Below are 26500 nucleotides of genomic sequence, written 5' to 3'. Positions count from 1 at the left end.
TGTGTGTAAGTGACTATCCAACCAGATTATCATGATAACATGAAAACATAACCCCTTGGTCTATAGTGTATATACACTAACGCCATGGTGATTTGGATCTGCTATCATATGTAACACAACTTTAGCACACTTTAACACACACAGCCGGTGAGGCTGAGAGGAGGAGATGTGAAGTGAACATATGCAGCAGCAGATGTAATGAGAGTGTACAGTAATGGCCGTGTGAGGCCTCAGGGAAAGGAAGTAGCGGTTATTGTGGCTTTAGTGGCGCTATCGCTGAGCGGGGCTTTCTCTTCACAACGTCTGGGAACGCGTCCTGAGCTACTACATGTGTTACAGTGTCGTGAAAACACACCCCACACACACACACACACACACACACACACACACACACACACAGGAGGCCATGTTATATTGTATTGTGTAATGTAATGTTGTTAGGAATGTGTGAGGAAGTGAAGGTAGCGGTGTCCAGCTGCCATTTCTTTCACACACACACACACACACACACACACACACCGTGTATATCAGCGTATATATGTATCCAGTCTGCATTGTGTTACACACGCGGTTGATGTGAAAGACTCGCGCGCGTCTACAACGCTTTGAAGTGGCCGTTTTTTAAAAAGCTCGAGCGCAGTGATACAATGTAGCAGAGTCGCTCGCGCACCCCCTTTCATGTCGGCTTTGTATTTAACCCTACACCCTTACAGAGCTTCCGATCTGATCTGATCTGATCTCGTGTGTTGTACTGTACAGTGACATGACTCGAGCAACAACACAACAATAACCACTGGAACAATAACAGCGACTACACACACACACACACACACACACACACACACACACACACAGAACCGAAATAGCAACATTTCATCAATAAATCATTTCTAATCAGCTCGTGTCTGTGTGTGTGTGTGTGTGTGTGTGTGTGTGTGTGTGTGTGTGTTCTCTGCATACAGATCCAACTTACCCTCTCTCGCTTTAAGGAGCACCGTGTTAGCAACGATGTTCTCTAGCTCCATCAAAAAAAAAATCCCAACCGCCACAAAAAAAAAATAAAAACCCACTCTCTCTCTCACACACACTCACACTCACACACGCGCACACAAAACACACAATCCCACACAGATCCGATGATCTCCTCCGAGTCGGTGATGTCAAGCAGAAGATGCTTTCAAATATGTATATATATACAGTTAGGTTTATTTATGTGTATAAAGAAAGAATAGAGAGGGACCGAGGCTCCTCCCCAGGCCCCGAATTCGCCTCTTTTTTCCTCAATTCAACGCAAAAAACCCCGCACGAATTAAAGTCGGAATCCTGTCCATTTCACGCTCGTGCCGTCCGGTAAGCTGCGCGCGCGCTGTCCGCGTCTTTCGGGCTCCATGAAAGAAGCTTCATCACCAAAAACAAAACCAAAAAAAAAAAAAAAAAAAGTCCCATTGAAATGGTGTAGTCTTTAGAGCAGGCCGAGGGGTCTACATCCTCCTCCGATGATGATGATGATGATGATGGGGGTGGTGGTGGTGGTGGTGGTGATGGTGTTGATGATGATGATGCATGGCAGAAAAGAAGAGGAACAAGAACAAGAAGAGGAAGAGGAGGAGGAGGTAGATGTGGTGTTGGAGGTGGAGGTGGATGAAGGTTGATCCCAGCTCCTCACTGGTTCCTCACTCCGCTCCCGGTCTCTCTGAACCCCACACTCTCATCGAGTCTTTCTGCTTTCACTTTGCCATCGGGGGGTTTTTTCCGGCTCGAGTCGTTTCCCTCGTTCAGTGTGTCACACATACACACCGGCCTCATACACACACACACTCACACACACACACACTCACACACACACACACACACACACACACACACTCTCACACACTCTCTCACACACACTGCCACCTATGGCAGCCAGATCCAGCAGATAAATGGCATATGGAGCTGCTCAGAGGTTGCCATGTTCTTTTGCAGTACTTGCTCGGGTTGCCAGATTTTATTTATTTATTTATTTATTTTAAAATAAAGCAGATCACCGACACGATGTTTTTAAATTAAAGACTAAATAAAAACTGTGTGTGTGTGTGTGTGTGTGTGTGTGTGATAACATTCTCAATGCAGTAGCGGCGTTAAATATAAACCTAGTCTATGTTATGAAAATACGAAATAGGAATACACGCTGCGTGTACGGGCCTACGGGACGTGAATCGACGGTAAAGCGGAAGAGTTGAGTTGAAAGTGGAGACATTTAAAGAGCGCTACTCAGATGAAGCGGTGAGTTGTTCCTGTAAACGTTTCGAAAACAGTAATGTCACAACGTGGAGGTGGCGAGAAATTCGCAACGTAGCGTAAATATACCGTATACACGCGACGTACATACAAATCATTTATTTTCCCTGTAAAAAGTTCCGATTTCGACGTACGGTCGGTGTTGCCGAAGCTACTTTACAAACGTAAGGACGTAACTTGTAGCCGCTCGTGGTTTAAAATAGCTACGCGGCAGCCGAACTACCTTTTCGATTAACTAGCTAGCTATACTAGCAGGCTACTAAGAAAAAGTCGATCGTTTCACCGAAGCTACTTTTATCAAACTGCGGAAAACAAACTGTGACATTTTCCTTTTATTTCGCAGCCAAATTATTACGCAAAATGCCTGAAAACACTGGGGCTATAACACATACAACTCTGACGGGTTACTGTTCTGTTCTGCATATGAAGCATTCTTCGTAAGAAGCAGTTCACTTTATTTAACGATGAAACAACAATCATCATTAAAAAATTAAAGAAGTAAGAGGACCGGGTCGATACGTTCTTACTTCAGGTATCTTCTGGAAATTTCTGGCTACTTAGCGTTAAAGGGTGCTAACTAGAAAAGCTAGTTCCTGTCCACGCTTACGTCACAGCGGCTATAAACACTCGTTCCCTCACCGGCGTCTCTTTATTCGCTCTCTTCAACTTAATCAGACAGAAACAAAAACGCGGCTTGTCGTTTTACTGAGAATACGCAAAGAAGAAGCGCCAACTCTTGAACCGTGACACTGGAGACTCCTTCCTTACATGAACATCTTCGAACTATATAAAAAAACGTCACGGCGTTAAAAACTAGATCTTTATTATTAGTCTTAGATAACATAGAGTGCGCGGCGTAAAGCGAACGAACTGTTACTATAGAAACGATGACGTACGGATAGAACCAGCGCGTTAATATGACGTTACATGTTACAGACGGATCTACGCTTACAACCTTCTGACCAATCAGAGTTGAGAATTCATCCGCGCCGTGGTTTAACACCGATTTCCCCAGCACACACACGCAGATTTCAAAACACCATGTTATGAGAAAGATAAAAAATTCAATCTGGCAACCCGGAGTGTCTCCCTCCCCTGACTGGAGGAAAAGGCGAGTCCCAGTGCAGCTCTGACGCAGGAGGAGGAAACATGCCTGCCTCAGGATATCTGATATGTGCACTACATTCATAACCCTGTCTCTCCCCCCTGCTGTTCCGGCCCGGCCAGAACCTCCAGCCTCCAGCACAGCCGGCACTCGAGGAACCTTCCAGAAAAATCAACAGAACACAGAACCAGAACCAGTCCAGAACCCTTAACAACATAAAATAACATCAACAGCAGCAACATAATGTCACATTAGAATATTTTCTTGTGTGTGTTTGAAAAACAAACTGTATATACTAATATAATGAATAACAAATACAACAAAATGATAAACATATAAACAATTACACGCAATGTCTCAAATATAAATACATTACTATAATAATTTAATATGATGCATAAATAAATATATAAAACAAAACTGTATATAAACATATACATAAGTATATTCATATGAATAAATATAATAAGTTATAGCGAGTAAATGATTTTTAATAAAGGAGCGGTTCAGCAAAACAAAAATAAACATGAATGTGAACATATATAATACGATTAAATTAATAAAAACAGAAACATGTCATTTGGTAAGATGATTATTATTTATGACTGACAAACTGACAAAACCTGGACATGAAACAATAAAAACAAGAAGAAACTTTTGTGTATTATTGGGTAGAGAGTTTTCAGACGCTCCAGTAAGATACTGACTCCATCAGTCTTTACTACAGGTTTAGAATCTTTTCTGAACTAGAGCAAAGGTTTAGAAGTGTTTATACACCTATAATAAAGATGTATTAGGAAAAACCTGTGATCACGCAGAACATCTCTCTAGTCTCACCCTTCACTCCTTTTTCCCTTTCAGGTTTCTGTTGACATTTTTCCGTATTGCACTCCTCTTGGACTGGACGTGTGTCTAAAGGTCGGTTTCTTTTTCGAAGAGTAAATAAGGTTATATAAATAAAGGCATGACAAACTCCCAAATTTAAAAAAAAACACACACAACAAAACAGGTTATACAATATGTTAGTATCCTGGTCGTACATTTAAACGCTTTAAAGGCAGGATTGTTGGGTTTTTTTGCATTATATTGAACGCATTTTTCATATTTAAACAATAGCTCATACACTGCTTGTCAAACTGAAATGGTGTGATTGTTTTCTAACACTTTAATAGTTCAGTATTTAATGAAGGGTCGTGAATGAGAAAAGCTTGTGTTAGGCGGCACCGTGTGGTAGGCAATGGAATTACACACACTCAGTCCCATTGATCACGTGGCTTAGTAAAGCCAGGATGAAACACGTGTAAACACACAAAAACATCAGAATAATACACTCGTAGCCTTAATTATACGCCTATACACTTATGTATAGGGTTATAAACACACACAAACACACACACACACACACCTTAAAACATAAGACAAAGACACCAAACTGTACTTTTCCTTGTTCTGTTCCTTTAGTAAACACCTTACACCTTAAGTTTAGAAGTCTTCCGTTGTCCGATCTCAGCCACGCCCCCGAGTATGGCTTAGAGCTGTGATTGGACAGTGAGTGCATTTCAGTGTGGAACGCACTGATGAAAGTCCAACGCGACAGTGAGTGTTAGTATAAAAATGTATCAACTAAATGTATCATTGAATTCACACACACGGTCGTATAAAGGCACAAACCCATCTATACTTTCAAACAGAATCATTAAAACACCCTTTTTGTTGTTAAAAACAATATTCTTTGCATTAATGTATAAATCCTTTTAACACCTCGTGTTCGTTCAATGAACGGTTTATTTATTTATTTATTATTAATGTACATTTTATTTCATTCACTCGATCCTGTTACAGGACGCCGTCGCGTCACCCTGCGGAAGATCCGGAACATTCCACATGCCTCGGGTCCAACAGGAAGCTGCAGCGCTCATTTTCTTTGTTTTCAGCTATCAGGATGTGATTTTGACTGACGCGCTGACCCTGCTGTTCATAATTTACGTTCCGTCTCTAATTCGAATACTTTCACAGAATCACCTGGACGCGTCTGGAAGGGAACTGAACGCAGACGGACAGGAAGTGACCGCGTGAGATTGGAGAACTGGGAGTAAATTATTCCGCCACGTTTACCATCGCACTCGATCCGTCGTCTTTAAACACGTGACCGCTTCGCGTTAAAAATCGATAACACGCGTAACGTTTAAGGAACCAACGCGAACGGCTCAATAACCCAGACCCAGACGTCCGTCTGTACAAAACAGGTTTTAATCGAACCGAAATCTCTTCAGTGTTACACAGTGTTGATTTTACACAACATACAAAAACAAACCCAACAACAACCAAACAAAACACAGAGGTTAACGTTTCGTTCTTATCCTTTATGTTACGCAGAAACTAAAACCCAGCACGCCGAAGTGCTTCCGCTTGTTTGTTTATTTATTTATTTATTTATTTTTGTCCATCATCTATTTCCGTTTCCGTAAAAGGGAAATTAAAGATGGCGGACGGCTCCAGTCGATTCAGAGCGACTGCTTTAAAAAAGAAAAAGAAAAGAAAGTCAGTCACCGCATTATTTTTATGATGTAAATCTCTTTAAAAAGAAAGGAAAAGAAAAAAGGTCACGTTTGTGTAGCAAATGTGTTTAAACGTGACGTCTCTTCGCCCGGAACGGAACGACGCTGGAACGGAAAACGGCGGAATCGCGTTCAGAAGTCGTCGAGCGTGTCGGCTTTGGGCATGGACAAGCCTCGCTCCTTCACCGCCTGCAGCTTCAGCCGCTCCGACTCCTGCTTGGCCTGCTGCTCCACCCGCTGCTCCTCCAGGATCTCCTCGATGGAGACTCTCTGCAGGATCTGATCGCAGTCTTTATCCAGATCCTACGTGAAAGCAATAGAATCAAACCCACACAACATTCCACCGCGCCGAGAAACAAACGACGCGCGTACGGTTCTAGGCCTGTCACGATAATCACGCTATCGACGCATCATACGGTACACGGACGCGCCCTCGACGTCACCGTCGCGTTTACATACGCGTTTGTGTACGCAAGAACGCACGTCACCGACGTTTCTGCCGCCCGTGCCGCGTCGGTCCTCTCGTCTGCTCTCGGATTTAAATTTCCAGCTTCGAATATTCAAATACGCAAACACGCAGAAACTTTTCAACGTGCATTCGGATGTAGCGATCATTAGCGCCGATCTGGATTAAAAACGTACTGGTGATAAAAACGAGGCACAGGATGTGAACAACGCGCTAACGGTGTTTTTTGTAGAAGAAAAATCTAGAAAGCACTACGATTGGAGTAAAGATCCAATTGTAGTCAGTGAAGCTGACCTGAAGAAAGGCGCTGGGTCGGACGTTAAGTCACGTCGTGAACGCGCTCTTTCCTTAACAACGCGCTAAGACAAGAACTGAAGCGTAAAGAACGCACAACATCGTATTCCAACGTCGGAATATCGTTAAGAATTAAAAGTCAGTCGCTCAATATAAGAGCGCTCTGAATTATTATTACTACTATTATTATTATGCCGTTATCTTATTATTATATAAAATCAGTCTCATCAAATGATCTCAAAATGACAATAATATCGTTCATGGCGATTATTTCTGGAACGATGTACCGTCCAAGAGAAGACGTTATCGTGACAGGTTTATCCGAACGCGTGGTCTGTACTCACTACTTCTCCCAGCAGGACCACATTTTCCCCTCGGACCACGAAGATCCCTCGGGGGATGTCTCCGAATTTTTTACCCACGTGGATCCGTTCCACCGTTTGGTGCAGAACCAGGTTGGCTGTTGGAGAACCGAGAACAACGATAAAGCTCAGGACGCAAACAAATTTTGTATTTTGCTTAAAATTTTTTTTTTGAAATTTGTTTCCTCGGAGCAGAAATGATTAACGCGGGCTTCCCTCTGGTTTTAATCATTCTGAAATTAAGAGTTCTTTATTTACTCGCACCCCAAATCAGACACTCCTTAAAGATGAACGGCGACGTCTCCTGGAACGCTTTCAGGTCCCGCTCGGCTCCTCGGACTACAACAGCGACGGCGTTTCCGTGGACGGCGGCGCGGTGATGACCGCGAACCGCATCTCCTCCAGAGTGTCGTTTTCACCGATAAAGCGACACGAAGAAGGTTTTGCGTTCGAGTGTAGCGTGTCGTCTTCATGTCACTAATGTAAAGCAGCACACCGCGCACACGGACATTTCCTCTAAAGCGGATATGTTCTTGCTTCAGAACTACTCAGGTAAACAAAGTAAACACTTAGTGAGAGAAATTCCATGTCTTTTGCGTACAAATAAACGCAGACTGCATCCCAGCCGAATGCAATCACTCTCCGTCTCTCACACAGCTAATAACGCTTAAACCTTAACAATATCACGTTACCCCGCTCGCCTGACTGAACCGATCACCAGCATCATTTCCTGCTCCGAGGAAAGGTTTTAACTGCGTGTTTTACGCTGTAGGAGTTCATACCGAACTGATCTATGCTCCTGAGGATCCCGATCAGTGTTCTCCCATCTCTCAGCAGAACCAGGTGCTTTTCTGGAAAAGAAAAGAACAGAGGAAGGAAAAAAAAAAACAAAAAAAAAACCTTAACTCAAATTCGAGAGTTTTTAGAGCAGACTAACAGAAAACACCGGGTACAACACCGGATCATGAGATCATCACGCTCCATCAGACATATAGGTCACTTTGTAAGTGTTCTACTCAATCTATCACTCTGCACAATGTATTGACACCCCCCTTCTCCTATACTGACCTATTCATTAAGGAAACATTAATACTAATACTAACAATAATACAACGCACAACTGCTGAATTCTGGCCTCTGATTGGTCAAAAGGTGTTGGAGTAAAGACACAAATCTATTTGTAACTATAACCGTTTTACTTTGATACTAGTGGAATTAAAGATGTACTATAGATGCACTCTATATATGATTTATAAGCGCGTCCGTGACGTCATTTCCGCCAACAATAAGAGGCCTTGTTTCTGTGGGACTTCACAGACACACAGGAGATATCATGTCAATATGGTGGATTTTATTCATGCGTGCACATTTTCTTTGCATTCCTGTTTCTCTTACATCACTGACACTTGCACGGAATTACACTTAATCATTAAAAAAACCGCTCATTAACATAATTAATGTAAACACAAGGCCGAATGCATCCGTGATGTTACAAAATAAAATAAGTAGAAATAATTAAATTAACTTACTGTCGATGTCCTCAATGAGGCTGGCTGTCCCCGGCATGTAATTCATTTTTTTTAAATCACATTTGGTGAGTTTTTGTGCCGAAGAAAACTATCAAGTCATGAACCATTTGAAACATGTAGCCTTCTTTCACAGGATGTGACGCAGGTCAAAGTGCTTCCGGTTCGTGCTGCCGCTTTATAGCAAGTGGGGGGAGATCGTTAGTTTATATGTTCGAGGATTTTTTTTGTTTCATTTTGATTGAGGGGATAAATTTATAAAAACATTTAAACGAACATGACATCCAGTAATAAAAGCAATACTTCATCAAAATGATAATTATTTTGTTTTTTTGTTTGCCATGTACGTAGCGTCATTGAATGGCTGATTCTGATTGGTTAGTTGAGATGACGTTAAAGGTCTGAGTCGGAAAACTGCTTTGAAAACTGTTTGTCTGGACATAAATTAAAATATATATATATATATATATATATATATATATATATATATATATATATATATATATATATATATATATATATATATAAGATTTATAAACTCTATTTTACCATTCTGTAACCCTTATAAAAATTCGAAATAATTTTCAGTAGAGTTTTAAATCATTTGAAAATGTTGTGTTGTTTTTTCTCCCCCACACAAATTCCGAACAAAGTCCGCCTTCTAAGACGTGATTGGCTAGTTATGAAGACGCCAGGTGTGTGCTATTGATGGATTCCCCGCTCGTGAAGCACGACTAGCCAATCCAATCGGAGAAGGAAGGACATGTCGGAAAGTGGATGGGAGAAGAAAAAATGAGAGACGGCTAGTAGCTTTAGCCTTGGACGATTCATCTGGATGGCTCATGCATCGGGAAAATCAATCAGATCCTAAATCAGACGGTTATACCTCGACATCAAACGGACACAGCTGGAATAACGCCATGGTATTTGGTTATTTTATTTTGGTTTAGTTTTTTATTTCTGTTAGCGAGCTGAAAAGCTAACCATGGGCTCACAGTTTTATATCGGCTAAGCCGCGCGTGCTAACTTTTCTTCTGGTCACTATGGCAACAAATTTAGGTTCACTGAATAAACCCGGAATTCTTTTGAAAACAAGACGAGAGTTGTAAATATGTCAGTTTAAATAGATTCATTCATATAGATGAAAATAATTATTTTGTTTTTATGAGTGAAGCTAACACACACACACACGGAAGTGTTTAGAGGTTACACAGCAGCTAGCTTAATCTGACTAGCCTTCAGCATCCCCAGAACCGGATTTATTCTGGATTATTCACACTTTAAAGCCTAATAATATTACAACAACAGTGTTACCGAGTGTTCATATGTTTTGTGAGAATATTTACAAGTTAAACTAATTATCAAAAGCGTTTGAAGTTCGCCAGCAACGTTTCTGAACTGTAAAGCAAGCGCAGGTGTTCAGTCAGATGAGTGTGTTTATACATGTTTATTTATGAATGGCATTTTAATCCCATCATGATTGATCAGAACGGATAAATGAAGGAGTGGAGATTTATTTCGACACCACGTTCAACAAATGACATTATAAACCCATCTTTTATTGGATATGATTTTATATCTTTATTAGAATCTAAAGTCCTGATTGTCTGATGGTTCATTTCTATTGAGGGTTGTATTATAAGTAATTAAACACCTAAACTTTGAAGAAGGTAAAAAAAAAGTGCATATGGTGTAATGTATGTTTATGTTTATGTGACAGCAGGATTCAACTCCGTATTGCGGGTATCCGCCCAACTACTGGTACCCTCCTCCGGCCGGGCCGTACACGAACGCCTACCCGTCTGGGACCGAGATCAACGGACAAGCGGCGTACAATCCACAGGTACAGAAAGACCCCCGTCACCACCTTTTATTTTATGTTCCTAACGAATGAATAGAGGTCACGGAGTGCGTCCGTACCGTGGTGCTTTCTCGGGGAGCTTCTCGTTTCTTTTCATTTTCTTTCCTCCCTCTGAATCAGGAAATGAGACCTAAAGTGAATTTACTTTATTGATGATGATGATTTACTTTATTTAGTCTGAACGACTAACTGTGCGCTCTTCCAGGCAATGCCGGCCTATCCGAACGGAGTGTATAACCCGGGTCAGTACCCACCGAACGTGCTTCACCCGTCCAATCCGTTCTACTGCAGCGATCAGATCCCCCCCAGACAGCCGCAGTACCACAGTCAGGAGCGGACCACGGCCAGCTCTCCTCAGCCACCGTACCCTGTTCCACACTGCCAAGGGGTGAGGCAAATATTAACACTATTCCGACTCTCTTTGTGGTGTGTTTTATATTGATTTTTATCTCATATATCTTCTGTCTGATTCTTCTGTCAGGCTCCTGGATTCCCGCCCAGCTCGTACTCACCCTACGGAGACGGCTGCCCCCCTAATGCCCCCTACCCCGCACAGCAGCCTGTACCCTCACGCTCTCAGCCTGAACCCTGGCCTCATTCAGCGGGATACGGACCCCAAGCGCACTATCCCAACCACACACGCCCGCCGCACCCTCCGCCCTGGCACGGGCCCGCTCCACCTCCATACGATCACATTAAGCACAAGGTAAACAAACAAACAAACAAACACATGTACCGTGTCTAGAATTCCCATATTTGTAACAGTACATTGCTTTTTTTGCTCTTGCCATTTCCTGTTTCTCCTCGTTCTGTCAGGAACCCCCGTATCCAGGTCATTTGAGCAACCGAAACCGACCCGGCACACCCAATTCCAACCCCGCCCCCAACCCGGCTCCAAACAAACAGGTGGAGTTCAGCGCCCCGCCTCAGATCTACAACAAGACGTCCTCTGGAGGCGCGAACCAACCCAATCCGGACCCCGCTCCAGCCGCGCCGCAGCCTCCGAGCAGCGAGAACTCTGGTCTGGCTCGGGTGCAGGAAGTCCTGGCCAGGGTCCACCTGCTGCAGGAAGACGTGGACGAGTTCGTGGGCAAAAAGACGGACAAGAGCTACCGCTGTCTGGAGGAGCTACTCACCAAAGAGCTGCTGGTCCTGGACTCGGTGGAGACCAACGGCCAGGACGGCGTGCGCTCGGCCCGCAAAGAAGCCGTGCAGAAGATCCAGGCCATCCTGGACCGTCTGGAGAACAAGGCGTTCTAACAAGGCGCTGCTGATCTCACTCGTATCTCTATATGTATATGTGTGTGTGTGTGTGTGTGTGTGTGTGTGTGTGTGTGTGTGTTTTGACGATTGAGCGCACGTGATCATGGAAACGCAGCTTCTCTGCAAATTTGTGTTAATTATTGCTCACACAGAGAAGATCCAGACCTCATGATTATATTTTACAGACACACACACACACACACACACACACCTCTTGCACTTGAATCAAACGCTTAGCCTCCACAGAAAGAAACTTAACACCATTTTACACCAAAATAAATTCGCCCTAAACTTGTTGGGTTTTCTCGCTCAGTGTGTCGGCCATTTTGAATATTTCAAACCATTCGAAAGCCCCGCCCCTCTCTCCGATGTTCCTTTCTTCGTTTCCCAGTGTTTATAGTATCGTATCACCTACGTATTAATAATGTACCGCAACTACTTACGATAAAAATGCGAAATTGATAAGTCGATAGATTTTTAACGTCGGCTCAGCGCTACACACGCGAGGGTTTAGGGGAAGTCGACGTAGGATCGGCGTATAAGCAATACTCGCTCGCCTTTTCACGAGGGTTTACACAACTTTCACTGTGTGTGCGCGTGTGTGTGAAGTCTAATCTAAAGCCAGTATCCTGTCTAATCTAATCTAAAGGTCTCGCATGTTTACAAATGAGGCTTTTTTAAAAAAATAAATAAACAAAATGTTATATAAATTTGTATTTAAATTATCTAAAAAAAAATGGGGGTCATAGACAGGGAAGACCAATCATCCTTCCTTTAAAAAAAGAACAGAAAAGGAAACGAATGCCGCTGTGTTTAATACTTTGCACCAAAGTCACTTTCAGGCGTGTTGCCGATGTTGTTATATTGTCACCTCACGATACTCTCCTGAAGGTTTATCGCTACAGGTTTACAATGTTGTCAACATGTTGTGTTTAAAATGTTGCGTCTTTGCGTGTATCGTTTAAAGAAAAAGAACCTCGACAGGCATCGCCCAGCGAGCGCCAACGGGTCCACGGACGGCCGTTTCGGTGCCGCTGTCATCTCCGGAGCAATCAAAATGGACTCTTTCTTCCGTCCTGCTTTCGGTCTGAATATCACGTCGGACGTCTCGTGATACGACCGCAGCAGCAGAAATCCGACAAGGACGCCTTTTCCACGTGCGCGCCGGATATCCCTGTAAACGTATTCCTGACACGCCGTGTCCGCCATTTTGTTTTTTCTCTCAGATTTACATGTTCTTGTCTGGTGAACAGAATTATAGGATTGCCTCCTCTGAAAAGGAAACACGCCAAGCTTCTTCAAAAAAAGTCCGTCACTGACTGAGACAGACGTCGACACAGCACCGACGTGATCTCAGTATTTCGTACCAGCTCTACGGGCATGAACTTTCAGCACGGACCCTTCAGCGGCAGGTCTTCCTCCGGTCGTACGGATGCTTTATAAAGGACAAACTGTGCCATATCGTCGGCTGGTGCTTTTCATATCCGTTTAAAAAAAAAAAAACAGTTCAAACAATAAGTTAAAGGTGTTGAGCTCTGCATGTCACCGAGTCTGAGTTTTGTTGTACGAGTTCTCTTTCCCTCTGTAACTCCTTCTATAAACCAGACGCTGTACATTACGCCAACTTTACACTAAAAGAGTATATTTCTACGTAACTTGTACATAGAGAACACACGCTGAGAACAGGACCAAAACATGCTCGCAGAGGTCTCGACCGTAGTGCATGGATCTGAACACAAGACCAGAACACACAGCTTACCATAAATAAACAACAAGAGTCCTAACGAACTGCTGAGGATGATTTGTTTTCTCATTTTGAACTGTACGAGTTACGGATGTAGACCGTAGAGACAAACGTACGGAGGGGGAAATGAACACTCTGGCAAAATGTCATTCTTAATTCTTATATATATATATATAAAATATAATAGGAGGAGGTTTTGTAAATAAGGTTACATTTTGCTGTAAAGTGTTAATTTCTCCCATGTATGGAGACGTAACAGTCGTAATGTTTGTGGCTGTAGAGAGAAAAGACAAACAGTCGTAACAGTTATGAACTTAGAAGAGACGTACGGTTATAGTTGGACAGTAGTAATAATAGTTTTTGAAGCTTGATGGTATTGTGAAGTACGTTTTCCCCGAGTAAACGTCGATGTACTGTGTAACATTAACCCCACATTTAGACGTGCAAGTGGTCCGATGTCAAAATATCAGTTTGTTTAAAAAGCCACAACTGAACTACCCATGCTTTCATTTCTACAACAGAGAATGGAAAAGATTTATGACGTGTGTGTGTGTAAGTGTCAGTCATGTGTAAGTGATCCGGTACGAAGCTGCAGTCTGAGCATTACTGACATCCAGCCAACACAGAATCCTAAAATAACCCAGTTCCCCGGGAGTGTGTACCCGACATCGACAACTTCAGACCGACGGCAATGCAGTGACTTTCAGTCCTCGAGTCCTGATCATTCGTATCAACTTCTCAGATTCCATCGCCAAAGTTCAGCTCCAAATGTCCTGCAGATCCAAATATAACGATTCACGCTCCGCGAGAATCGAGATCGATTTCACCTCGCCCGGTCTGGCGGTGATGGGGGTCGAGCAGCTCCTTTTTGCCGGGAGAGCGATCAACAGTCCTGCTAATGAGGTCTGGCCCAGACTTTATATAGGAGACATGTAAGTGTCATGAAGATCTGTGGTGTGATATGATACATACACTATTGTTCAATGTTTTGCAAGCAATTAACTTTGAATCTAAAAGACTTTGATCAGTCTTGAAGATTAAACTGAGTGAGAAGCCACGCCTGCTTCATTTCTCAAGTCATAATACGACTTTAGCACTAGGTGGCGCTATTTTAGTTGTCACCAGTTGTATCTGCTAGCTAGCTGATTGTCATCCAGGATGAACACAGCTGTGTCCAAATGTTTTTATCACATTCCTTTCTCACTCCACAGGGATTTCGCAGAGAACCGTGCCGAGCTTCGCAGGCAAAACTTCACTCACGTGCTGAACTGTGCTCACAGCTCCAGGCGAGGCGACGACTTTTACTCCGGGATGGGAATCACGTATCTGGGCATCGAAGCCCACGATTCTCCCGCCTACGACATGAGCGTCAACTTTAATACGGGAGCAGAGTTCATTCATAATGCTCTCAGGACGGGAGGTAAAAACATCACAAACGTCTTAAAGGTCACAATTTCCCCTTTACCCATGATGCCGTGTACCAGCCAAGACGTTTGTTTCTTTAGGTTAGTGTATTGAGTACATTTCACATTTGCGTCTCACCCCTGCAGGTAAAATCCTGGTGCACTGCCACGTGGGCGTGAGCCGTTCGGCCACCATCGTGCTGGCGTACCTGATGCTGAAGCACAACATGACCCTGGTGGAGGCCATCAACAAGGTTAAAGAGGGGAGAGGGATCATACCCAACCGTGGCTTCCTCCGACAGCTAATCGACCTGCACGTTAAACTGTACGGCTATACATCCTGAGTGCATGACCACACCTCATCGACGCCTGGATGTTCAGGACAGACCTCACTGCTGGAATGAGATGATGGTGGTTTGGCTAGCTTCTGATATGGTGGAGGGTTATGGACGAATGTGGGTCGACCCTGATAGAAACAGCTGTATATTATAATGTTTGTAAACAGCCAGTTTTATAATTTATTGTTATGTAATTTCCAGCAAAGCATTGTTGTGTAAAAAGGCAAACATCTGGTTTGATTACTTTTATTTTTCTCAACAATATGTTTTCCTCCTGAGATATATATAAATATAATTCGAAAAATACATTTTATTTACATGGTGTGTAACTCATTAAATATTTTCTTATTGAAAATTGTCAATTTGTCTGCTTCTTTTGTCGTCCATTTTTTTCATGAAGAGAAACGCAAGGGTTGTCTAAGCCAATCAGGTGCTGCCGTTTCATCCGGAAATTTCACATGTCTTGCCCAAGCCTAGCTAGTTAGCAAATACATTTGACGATTTATTATAGATATATGTATTGGAAAAATATTAATAAATAAGGGGGGTATTTTTTTGCCCTCGTACAAAAATAAACGTTTGATTTCAGGCTTGTGGGAAAAAGGCAGATTATCGATAGGGATATTCTACGACAAACTATGTCTGTGACAGTGAGCTAACATGCTAACTAGCGACAGGAGAGAGCAAAGGTTTATGGGATGGGTAGTTCCCATGGCGACGGCGGTTCGGGGGAAAATACGTATTTTAAATCATTTTGTAAATTCATGTTAAATAATATATCACAGAAAAATGAATTAATCAAGTTTTTTTTTAAAAAAACAACAACTTAAATTAATGTTTATATCCGATATCTGTGTGACGCAATCTGACGTCATGCGTCGTTACCTGGCAACGGTGAGCAAACAAGAAGTACAGGACAGCAGTGACGGCTGAGAATGCGACAGGTTAGATTAGATTAAATTTAAATCTTCATAAAAAATGTGTATGTATATATATATATATATATATATATATATATATATATATATATATATATATATATATATATAATCCCAGTCTGTGCATTTAGGCGAATTCAGAAGAAAAGCTCTTGGATAGATTTTTAGCGTTAATTGCAAGTCACGTGACCTCTGCGTTTCCACCAGTATTTCACCTGTACCTGTATTATTATCTTATAAAGATATCCTTTAAAGATTTCACTCTGCTTTTACTCTTTCTGTCTTTCTTTCGCCTCTGTTTTCCCTTTTCTATACGTCTGCTTACAACCTTCTTAGAAGTTAATCTTAATGAACACAATGGATTTGTGTTCCACAGGCTACACACATTTATTAAAATAAATAAATAAATAAATAAATCACTTATTTAGCAGATCGTTTAAAGATAATTAGCGTCTCTCACTTTTTTACTCTCTTTCCATCCTTCACATCTCTGCCTCTTTTTTTTTCAAATGTATTTCATTTCTCAGTTGTTTTCCACACGCCCCGCTTTCCCTTCTCTCTCCCTTCCCCCCTCAGTTTCTAAACCCAGCTTTAGACTATATTTACGTGTATATTTTAACGCTTATTGAGGCTACAGACTGAGAGAATGATCAGATTTCCGAGGTGTGAGAAGAATTCAGAAATATTCCGTGTAGCTGTGTTGATCCTGATTTCAGACTCTTCTTTTGGGGAGGAATCGTCCAGCTGATCCTCATCTCACACATCATCAGGTGTTGTAAAGTGTGACGTGCTCCAGATGGCCGGTACAGTGATTTCGGAGCGCTTGCCCCCGCTCATTGACCCGTCTCGCATTCCGGTGGCTTTCGGTAACCGCGCGGTCCCGAGGCTGATGTCGGAGCTGCAGGATGAGGAACCTAAAATCCGCCAGGGGGCGCTGTGTTCCCTCTGTGACCTTCTGCACGACCCGGAGCGGGCTTACGAGGCCCTGCATCACGGTACTGACATTACATTGTACCTTTATATTACATCACAACACCGCTGAGTTCTGGATTCTGATTGGTCAGGAGGTGTTGATTAACCCTCTATAACAGCAGCTCTTAGAGTAGCGCAGGTTTATATTAACGCGCTCGTTCCGATACGTTATCGTTTCTATAGTAACGGCTCGTTCGCAGGAACGTGTACAGCGGACGCTCCACATAAACAACAGCGTGAGGTTTTCTTTAAAAAAAAACCAAACATTTATGGAAGGAGTCTCCAGAGTCAGTGTTGTGTAACAGTCAAAGGTAAAGCTGAAAAAATCTTTTACGCTTCTTCGCGGTTTCTCGGGCACGCAAGCTGTTTTTTTTTTGTCTTTTTTCAACTCTAAAAAAGATCATAAAAATGAGGCGTGAAAATAAAGTGAGGAAATATTCAGTGCAGTGATAATAAACGAATAACCTGAAAGACTCGACACGTTAGTGCTGAGTTCTGAGTCTGTAATAAAATAATCAGTAATTATGACGTTACCGAGATCGTGATGGTGGTGTTCAGGTTGTTTAGAGAGACTGAAGGTGTTGCTGAAGGATGACGACGGCTTGCTGAGGACAAAAACGTGCGAGGCGCTTTATCAGCTGGTCACACACAGCGTGGGAAGGTGAGGTGCACGAGCTGACCAAACATTCTGTCAATAACACAGTGTGTTTCATGCTGAGATACGGTGATGATGTGTGTGTGTGTGTGTGTAGAGAGGCCGTTCTGCAGTGTGACGCACTCGGGCCTCTGTCGGAGCTTTTAGACGAGCCGGAGGACGCCTGCCGTGAGACGGTGCACCAGGTGTTGAAGATGATGTCGGAGTTTCCTGCAGGTGTGGTGCGTATGATGTCTCTCGGTCTGGTGCCGAGGCTGGTGATGAAGGTCCCGGTGGAGAGTGAGGACATCAGGGAGCTCGTCCTGTCCACGCTGAGCCGCTGTATGAGACTGGACGCTCTTCCCGCTCTGGCCAGCGACGCCCTGCCCGTCCTGAAGGAGCAGCTGAACCACCCGTCTACGCACATCCGCCGCGCCGCGTCCGCCGGCGCCATGGCCATCAGGTGAGCTCCACTTATCACACACACCTTTAATCACACACATACTCTACACGTGCACCTAGAATTATACCTCACGCTATACCTGTAAATACTGCTTTAGAACTGCCTATAATCCGTCTTCACACGCACACGCACACACACACACACACACACACACACACACACACACACACACACACCTTTAATAACACTGTGTAGAGTTACACACTGATTTCACACTGTGAAGGCATTTGGCACTTTCTTTCATCTCCTTTCTCTCCCTCGTTTTCTTTCTCCTCTTCAAATTTTTCATTCTTTCTTTATTTTTTCTCTCTCTCTCCTTCTCTCTCACTCCACTTGTCTCTCTGTCTCTCTTTCCTTCTTTCTTGCTTTCTTGTCTCCCTCTTTTCCTCTTCCTGTTTGTGGAGGAATTTACCGTTCTTTCTCATGCCTTTTCTTTACTCTCTGTCTGTTTCTTGTACTCATTCCTTTTTTTCATCATTTTGACTCTTCACCTCGTTTTCTCTCGTCCACCTCTCAGTGTCCCTGCAGAGGGGAAGGTGAGGGTGTGTGAGGAGGAGGTCATCCCCGTGTTGGTGAAGCTGCTCTCGGATGACGACACGGAGGTCAGAGCCAACGCCGCCGGAGCTCTGATGTACACCGCCGTCATCACCCGAGGTCAAAACACACACACACACACACACACACACACACACCTGCTTTCTCTCCAAAGTTGAACAGAACTGTTTACTCATTTACCGTGCATACGGTGTGTAGGTAAATACCAGGCTCTGGAGGCCGGCGCTGTTCCTCCTCTGCTGCGTTTGGTGGACAGCGAGGACGTAGCGTCGTGTGCCAACGCTCTCCGTGCGCTCACCTGTCTGGCCGAGGCCCCGAGCGGCCGAGCTCGACTGATCCACAACCTGCCTCAGCTGGAGGCGCGACTCAGCCACCCGGCCTCCATCATACAGAAAGCTGCAGCCACCGCCATCCAGGTCATCTCCTGGACCCCCTGAGAGCGAGCGGAAGGAGAGAATTTCATGACATCGGGACCCCCTGCTTCTGATTAAACTATTTGACATGATGGATTACAAACAAGTCGTTTTGTGCTCTGTTAAAGTTAACTCCTTTCAAATAGCTAGGATTGTTGTTTTGGGGCAGATTTGCTGAAAACACTGATTCGGGGGCGGGGCCACACACAAGTTCAGTTAGTGATGTCACACTACAAGCTTCTCCTTGCTTTGGACCAATCACACCCAATATGCAAATTATTACATTCCGAAAAATAACCTGGAAACTTATAGCTGCGGAATCTAGTGATGAACAAAATCCTGGTTGTCATGGTGACGTTATATTTTGTCAGGTTTGTTCGCTTTTGAATAAATCAGTCAGAAAGTGACACAAATCGACCGTGTGAACCGGTTGTATATTCTACACCGACATGGGAGCGTTTCCAAATTTGCATAGTCATGTTTATTCATTTACGACGAGGGTGTTCTTAGTCCTTCTTCTGAAGTTTTTAAGTATTCGAAACATTAAGATTGCATGATTATATTTATTAATTCAGGGTCATTTTAAGAAGAAAAGAAAAACGTTCTCTGTTTAAATAAATATCGATTACTTTCAGATTTCAGTTTTTGCTCATTTGCATAAAGGGTGCCAATAAACAAATAATAAAAAAAGAGAGAGAAAAAAGTAATAACTTACATAACATCCTACAGAACACGCGTGCCCGAACCTCATGAATATTCATAAACTTCTCGGCGGCGTGTTTTGCCTTAGCCCCGCCCCCACACCTCTAAACCGCCTGGCTCGTGCACGCATGGGCTCAAAACCAGCGGGTTTTTACGCAAAGGTCGGCGTGAGGAGGCGCGCGCGCACTCCAGTTATCTGTCACCACCGGCGGCACGTGCGGCTTGGGCAGCGGCTGATAAATATCTTGCGCAGGCGCCGTTTAGGGGCTCGTGGGAGTTTTATAATGCAGTAACACCGGAATATTTCGGCTACACGGGAACACAAACCGGAGGGATTACTGTCCTCGTGCTCATCCCGGTGGAAAGCGCGAGACTGAGGAAACTGACGGACTTACAGGTGAGCGCTTCATCACATACCGTCAACAACACCGACTGCGTCCCAAACACCTCCAGCACTCCACTCAGCACCACCGCCTGGGCTCGGTTTAAACAAACTGTCAGTACTGAGTGGAGGATTGGGATGTAACCTTCTCTAATCGGTTGTTAGGCAACAACGGCTGTCCGTCACCCTAAAAATAGCTTCACTCCTACTCGCCAGGCTTTATCATTTAATTCTCACCATCTGTACTCGAATGTCATCTAACATCGTCCTTCATTAATCCATAGAAATCTAGATTCACCTGTTATTTTCACCCGTTTTTACACCTGAGACATTCGGATGGTCGCGAGGAGCTTTTCAATTTAAACTCTAACCGACATTTCTACTGTATAACGGACACTACAGCTCGGTTATAACGGACACTACAGCTCGGTTATAACGGACACTACAGCTCGGTTATAACGGACATTACAGCTTGGTTATAACGGACACTACAGCTCGGTTATAACGGACACTACAGCTCGGTTATAACGGACATTACAGCTCAATTCTAACGGACACTTGTATAGTTCTCCAGTCAGCAAATGTTATGCATAAATAGAGATTCAGAACTTTAAATGTTTGTCTAAAGCAAGTAATTTTCATTCAAACCTATAGAGTATACAGTATATAAATAAAACCTATAAAAGATACAGTATATAAATAAAACCTATAAAAGATACAGTATATAAATAAAACTTGCAAAAGATACAGTATATATATAAAACTTGCAAAAGATACAGTATATATATAAAACCTATAAAAGATACAGTATATATATAAAACCTATAAAAGATACAGTATATATATAAAATCTATAAAAGATACAGTATATATATAAAACCTATAAAAGATACAGTATATATATAAAACTTACAAAAGATACAGTATATATATAAAATCTATAGAAGATACAGTATATAAATAAAACTTACAAAAGATACAGTATATATATAAAATCTATAAAAGATACAGTATATTAATAAAACCTATAAAAGATACAGTATATAAATAAAACCTATAAAAGATACAGTATATAAATAAAACCTATAAAAGATACAGTATATATATAAAATCTGTAGAAGATACAGTATATATGAGAAAAATGTAAATATTTGACTGCCTCTAAATGGTTGAGCCCTAAATTATTTACCACAGGCTCTAGTATGTCCAATTAGTATGTCATATATAATTATGTGTGTTGACACACTGTAAACAAATGTAATAATAATAATAATAATAATAATAATAATAAATGTAATCTAGTAATTGTTTTTATTGTTCGTGATGCTTGTTTTGGTAGCTTGAAACTCCAGAATCTGAACCGTTCACCAAAATCAGACGCTACACTATGATACCCCGCCTACTTAAAGGTGAACTAGTCGATATTTTAAAGATGTCTTACGCGTACAAATAACCTGCAGAATATGCTAAAAAAATATTGTTTTAACACATGACCTCAGGAGAAAAGTATTTCGTGGCTCAGGAAACCCAACTGGAACACTCGAAGACTTCTGGTCCGGAAAACTTGTTTGCGCTAATCATTTGAAAGAGACGCTGTGCTGTACGGGCGTGATCCTGGAGGCGGAGCTTTGTGAACATGGGCGGGAATGGGGCGTGGACTCAAACCTGCCTACTTAATGTCAGATAGCTAGTCTTCAAAAAAAAGAAGCTAATCTTACCTAGTTTAATTTAGTTAATGATTTATAAAGCACATTTTAAAACTACGGATGTTGAAACCAACGCATCTTTCATCTCCTTGAAATAGACTCGAGCATGTCAGGAGTGGGAAAATCGGCGTCCTATTTTGGGCAGTTAGCAATATATCCATGAGTTTACGTGATGCTAAACCTTTAGGTCATTAATATTGGTGTGGACAGTCTGAAATTTGGGTGCGGATACAACGTTAAGGTTTTGTACTGAGCGTATACTGTATTGCACTGGCAAAAAGCTAAGAACGCTCCTCCGTCTCTGCCTCCTAACTGACCGAGCGGTGGTCAAGGATTGATAAGATCGGTGTCTCTGAACTGTGGTAGCACTGTGACGTAATACAGCAGCGAGAGTATCGACACTGAGGTAAATGCGAACGCTAGTTCTACTCCGAAGAGCGAATTTGATCACAAATTCAACTGCTTTGCTACTGTGGATTTATAGTTGGTCTTATGATGTGTCTAACGAGATCGTCGTCCATGCTGTTGCACTCGATCACCCTTAAAAAAATAAGACCTTTCCTTAAGGGTTATCATCTGGTGTTTTAATAATCTGCTACCAGATTTGAATTGAATTGGTCCTGGGAAACATGTTTTGGTTTTCAGTGAAGTAGGGTGAGGTCTTCATCTGGGAATAATTCGGAAATGTGGCAGGTCAGGAGCTGTGTTTCTCCGCAGAGTTTAGTTCGAAGCTTCATCTGCTAATCCGTCAGTTCAGACGATCCAGAAGTGGAGCTGAATAATGCAGGAAGGTGGATCTGCAGAGGGAGAGGGAACTGAGGAACACGGAGCTAGTGGAAGGAGCTACACGGTGGATGTGACGCACGTCTTGTTAGCATGGTGGATGTAAAAATAGAAATCAATTCCCAGCTCCTCTTTCACCAGATCTGTAAATCTTCAAACATGCAGGAGAAGCAGGAAAAGTGATACTCTGCTGTTCACAGTAGTGTTTACTGGATGGATGGATGCTTGGTCTGGACAGATTGCTGGTTGATGGATGGGTAAATGTATGGATGATTGAGTGAAAGATGGATGGAAGGACAGGTGGATGGAGGTTGATGGACAGACAGGCGGAAGAGGTGGTTAAGAAGGTGCTGGTGGAATGGATGGATTGATTGTTGGAGGCTAGATGGATGTGCGGTAAACAGACTGCTGAATGTCAGTGATGGATGATGGATAGATGGATGGATTAAAGAATGGATGGATGGATGGATAGTTGGATTGAAGGTTGGGTAAAAAGTTGGGTGGACAAATGGATGGATGGATGGATAGAAGATGGATGAACGGATCGTTCATGGATGAATTGATTGTTGGAGGGCAGATGAATGTAAGTTAAACATACTGCAGGTTGGGTAAAGATGGATGGATGGACAGGTGGATAGATGGATGAAAGGACAAATGGATGGACTGATAGATGAACGGATGGAGTGAAGGGTGGTTAAAAAGTTGTTTGATGAATACATTTTGGAGGATAGATGGAGGAAAGGACATACTGCTGCATGGGTAAACAGTTTTTATAGATGGATGGATGGATGGATTGAAGGGTTGGTAAAAAGATATTGGGTGAATGGATGGACTGATTGTTGGAGGGTAGGTGGATGGAAGGATCTTGTGAATTGGAAAACAGTTGCTGCTTAGATGGATGGATGGATGGATGGATAGATATTGTGTATCTGTAAAAGAGCAACGACTGTAAACACTGTTAGTGATGATGTGCTGATCAGAGGACAGATGGATGGATGGACGGATGGACTGATGATCAGAGGACAGATGGCTCTGTTTTAATGGAGAGGTGTGTAGTTATTACACAGGACGAATGTGGATCAATTAAACCTGTGTATTTGACCATCTGGACCTTCACTAACAGCCATCTGTGCTCTGATGATTCACAGTGAGTGGGAACCTCAAATCCTCACCACAAACAATAAGCTCTTTACAGAGAGAGAGAGAGAGAGAGAGAGAGAGAGAGAGAGAGAGAGAGTGGTACACAACAACCATAATAAACATAATGAAAAAGAGACACATCTGTCACATCTTCACTGATTCTATCACTATAATATTTTGTGTCCTAATCTCGTCCAGTTTGTCCCTTTTGGCGATCCATGTTCCTTATATGGGCTGTACTTCCTGTAATTCTTCTGCGTTGTCATGGTAGTTAATTACTCACAGCTGCTCCTTGTTATTCCCCCCTATTAGTTTGTCCAGTTGAAGTTTCTGTTTTTTTTTTTTTTTTGTGGTTGTGATTCGGGGCGTTTCTTTACGCAGTCCCCGTGGGCGTGTAGCGACCACTTGTCGTTTGTGGGTGTGGCCTGTCCAGATTTGTAAAATTTGAGTTTTGATAAGAAACGGTAGTAGCTATGCGAACCAGTTAAACACAAACAAACGTAAGCAATAATCGGTGTGAAAATCATTCGTTCGGTTTATTTATTAAGCGCTCGGCTTCGTACGAGCTTCGTTTCATTCTCAGATCAGATTAGAAAAACATGCTAGCTGTACTAGCTACGTACACTCACTGAAGGGACCGACAATTTCCGCTACTTCCTTCCAAGGTTTATTTTTCTCCGTAATGTCTCTGCACACGTTTAACGAGAGGTCGTGAATGGGAACTAATTGCAGGCAGAGTGTGGACTGTAGGACTGGTCCGAGGAATCGTCCGAGCCAATCAGTTGGATTTACGTCGTCATACCTCCTATAATTCGCGTAAAACCGACTAATCTGAATTCAGAGATTACAGCTTTGTCGCCGGTTAGCTAAGGTTAGCTTCGTTCTGTCACAATTTCAGAATAAGAAGGGACAGGATCTTAGTAAAGGAACATCAGATGAGTGCGATCTCACGCTCAGGTTTTCCCAGCGTAAAGCCGCGACAGCACGCTTCTCCAGAGCGATGAAATCGTCCTGCACGGCGCGCTCGACATCCATTACAGAAACATGGACGGATGGAACGAGGTGTGAACCGGGCTGCTCGTTATCCGGCGTGTTGCTAAGCAGAGAGCGTAACCTGTGGCACACTCTGTGCCCCGAACGCCCTGAATCACGATACAACTCTAGACCACCAGAGAACATGCGACAGGTTGCTATGACGATGACGCACGGCTCGGCTTTCTTATTTAAATGATCGTGTCTCTCTCGTTAACTACGCCTGAAGGGTCTAATTTTACTGCGTGAGCCGGGCAAAGATGCCACTCTTTACAAGACCTGGCGTGTCTGTGTGTGTGTGTGTGTGTGTGTCAGCATGAGGAGGAGGATGGAGAAAAATGGACGGGTATTTTTATTGTAAAGCATCTATGTTTATCATGTACCATGTGCATTTACTCCTTGACATCTTGCTTGAAAACATGGAATTCCGCTTTGTGTGTGTGTGTGTGTGTGTGTGTGTGTGTGTGTGTGTGTGTGTGTGTGTGTGTGTGTTGGTGTGTCAGAGAATAAGAGAAAGACAAGAAAGCATAAGCCGACACAGCCGGGTTTATCCGGCGTGACGGTGCGATGAAAGCTGCAGGTCAGAGAAGAACAGAGGCTTTATTATGTACTCCTACTTGACCTTTGACCTCTGAGGAAATTACACTGCCCCTCATATAAGGGTTTTAATTAAAGTGAAAGCGATACCTGTGCAGGAATGTATGGAGAGGATGGATGGATGGATGGAGGGAGCGAGAGAGAGGAAAGGAGAATAAAAGCTGTATTGATGCATAGTCAAAGATTCGGTCGTTCATAATAATGATTCATGTTCCTTATAATGATTCAGATTCATAATGATGATTCATGTTCTTTATAATGATTCAGATTCATAATAATGATTCATGTTCTTTATAATGATTCAGATTCATAATAATGATTCATATTCTTAATTATGATTCATATTTGTAATAATGATTCATATTTATAATAATGATTTCAGTTCAGAATGATTCAGATTCATAATAAGGATTCAGATTCAGTATTCAGCATTCCTTAAGGAAGGATTTATCTGTTGAGAGTGATTCATTTAAACTCTAATACATGCTGAATATCACTTTTACTAAACCTTTCTCTCCCTTTTTTTTTGCATTGAATGAAAAAATTTGTACCGAATTAAACCACATGTGGAAATGAAGTTTACTGAAATGCTCTGCATCAGATGAATCGAGTGAAGTGTTGTTTAGAAGGTTTAGGAAAACTTTTGTACTTTCACGACCAAAACAAATATGGAGACATTCAAATGTTGTTTTTGTTTTTGAAGATGTAGATTTTAAGGAAATAATGATTTTTCAGTTTCTATACCCAGAACAATGCACCATAAATACCATGATGATGATGGTGATGATGATGATGATGGTGGTGGTGATGATGATGATGATGATGATGATGATGGTGATGATGGTGATGATGATGATGATGATGGTGATGGTGATGATGGTGATGATGATGATGATGATGGTGGTGATGATGGTGATGGTGGTGGTGATGGTGGTGATGGTGATGATGATGATGATGATGATGATGATGATGGTGATGATGAT

General features: G+C 42.6%; 6 protein-coding genes across 10 annotated transcripts in view; 4 read left to right on the top strand and 2 right to left on the bottom strand.

Moving 5' to 3' along the window:
- grk5l (G protein-coupled receptor kinase 5 like) overlaps window positions 1-2053 on the bottom strand; it is a 52178-nt gene extending 50125 nt beyond the window's left edge. The window contains exon 1 of one of the 2 annotated variants that reach the window (XM_053680044.1): window positions 974-2053. In XM_053680044.1, the coding sequence (XP_053536019.1) occupies window positions 974-1025 (52 nt within the window). In that variant the 5' untranslated portion in view covers window positions 1026-2053. The remainder of the gene's footprint in view (window positions 1-973) is intronic. The other variant, XM_053680043.1, reaches the window with a different exon arrangement.
- A 3564-nt stretch (window positions 2054-5617) lies between these two features.
- lsm1 (LSM1, U6 small nuclear RNA associated) lies at window positions 5618-8731 on the bottom strand. Its single transcript, XM_017467533.3, has 4 exons — window positions 8595-8731; window positions 7848-7916; window positions 7048-7163; window positions 5618-6246 (listed from the first exon to the last, which is right to left on the bottom strand). The coding sequence occupies exons 1-4, from the start codon at window positions 8638-8640 to the stop codon at window positions 6076-6078; spliced, it is 402 nt and encodes a 133-aa protein (XP_017323022.1). The 5' UTR covers window positions 8641-8731; the 3' UTR covers window positions 5618-6075.
- A 503-nt stretch (window positions 8732-9234) lies between these two features.
- Window positions 9235-12010, top strand: bag4 (BCL2 associated athanogene 4). 2 transcript variants are annotated; one of them, XM_017467528.3, is made up of 5 exons: window positions 9235-9514; window positions 10315-10434; window positions 10658-10840; window positions 10934-11158; window positions 11269-12010. In XM_017467528.3, the coding sequence occupies exons 1-5, from the start codon at window positions 9434-9436 to the stop codon at window positions 11710-11712; spliced, it is 1053 nt and encodes a 350-aa protein (XP_017323017.1). In that variant the 5' UTR covers window positions 9235-9433; the 3' UTR covers window positions 11713-12010. The 2 variants fall into 2 exon arrangements, with proteins under 2 accessions (XP_017323017.1, XP_017323016.1); XM_017467527.3 differs by having other exon boundaries at window positions 10312-10434.
- A 1636-nt stretch (window positions 12011-13646) lies between these two features.
- On the top strand, window positions 13647-15562 carry LOC108265329 (dual specificity protein phosphatase 26). Its single transcript, XM_017467532.3, has 3 exons — window positions 13647-14391; window positions 14671-14879; window positions 15010-15562. Exons 1-3 carry the CDS (start codon window positions 14228-14230, stop codon window positions 15204-15206), a joined length of 570 nt encoding a protein of 189 aa, XP_017323021.1. The 5' UTR covers window positions 13647-14227; the 3' UTR covers window positions 15207-15562.
- Window positions 15563-16058: 496 nt separating this feature from the next.
- Window positions 16059-19743, top strand: rsph14 (radial spoke head 14 homolog). Of its 3 annotated transcripts, none has more exons than XM_017467529.3 (6): window positions 16059-16144; window positions 16855-17133; window positions 17669-17771; window positions 17863-18207; window positions 18725-18861; window positions 18961-19741. In XM_017467529.3, exons 2-6 carry the CDS (start codon window positions 16935-16937, stop codon window positions 19197-19199), a joined length of 1023 nt encoding a protein of 340 aa, XP_017323018.1. In that variant the 5' UTR covers window positions 16059-16144; window positions 16855-16934; the 3' UTR covers window positions 19200-19741. The 3 variants fall into 3 exon arrangements, with proteins under 3 accessions (XP_017323018.1, XP_017323019.1, XP_017323020.1); XM_017467530.3 differs by having other exon boundaries at window positions 16068-16144; window positions 16834-17133; window positions 18961-19742; XM_017467531.3 differs by having other exon boundaries at window positions 16075-16144; window positions 16909-17133; window positions 18961-19743.
- Window positions 19744-19991: 248 nt separating this feature from the next.
- The window catches only part of LOC108265326 (dematin), a 22571-nt gene continuing 16062 nt past the window's right edge, over window positions 19992-26500 (top strand). Inside the window, exon 1 of the mRNA XM_053680548.1 lies at window positions 19992-20274. The gene's annotated coding sequence lies outside the window, so the exon portion shown is untranslated. The remainder of the gene's footprint in view (window positions 20275-26500) is intronic.

The sequence above is a fragment of the Ictalurus punctatus genome, chromosome 5, assembly GCF_001660625.3.
Source record: "Ictalurus punctatus breed USDA103 chromosome 5, Coco_2.0, whole genome shotgun sequence".
In the NCBI taxonomy this organism is placed as follows: Eukaryota; Metazoa; Chordata; class Actinopteri; order Siluriformes; family Ictaluridae; genus Ictalurus; species Ictalurus punctatus.
The sequence above is the reverse complement of the archived record's forward strand: the minus strand, read 5'-3'. Positions and strand labels throughout refer to the sequence as shown.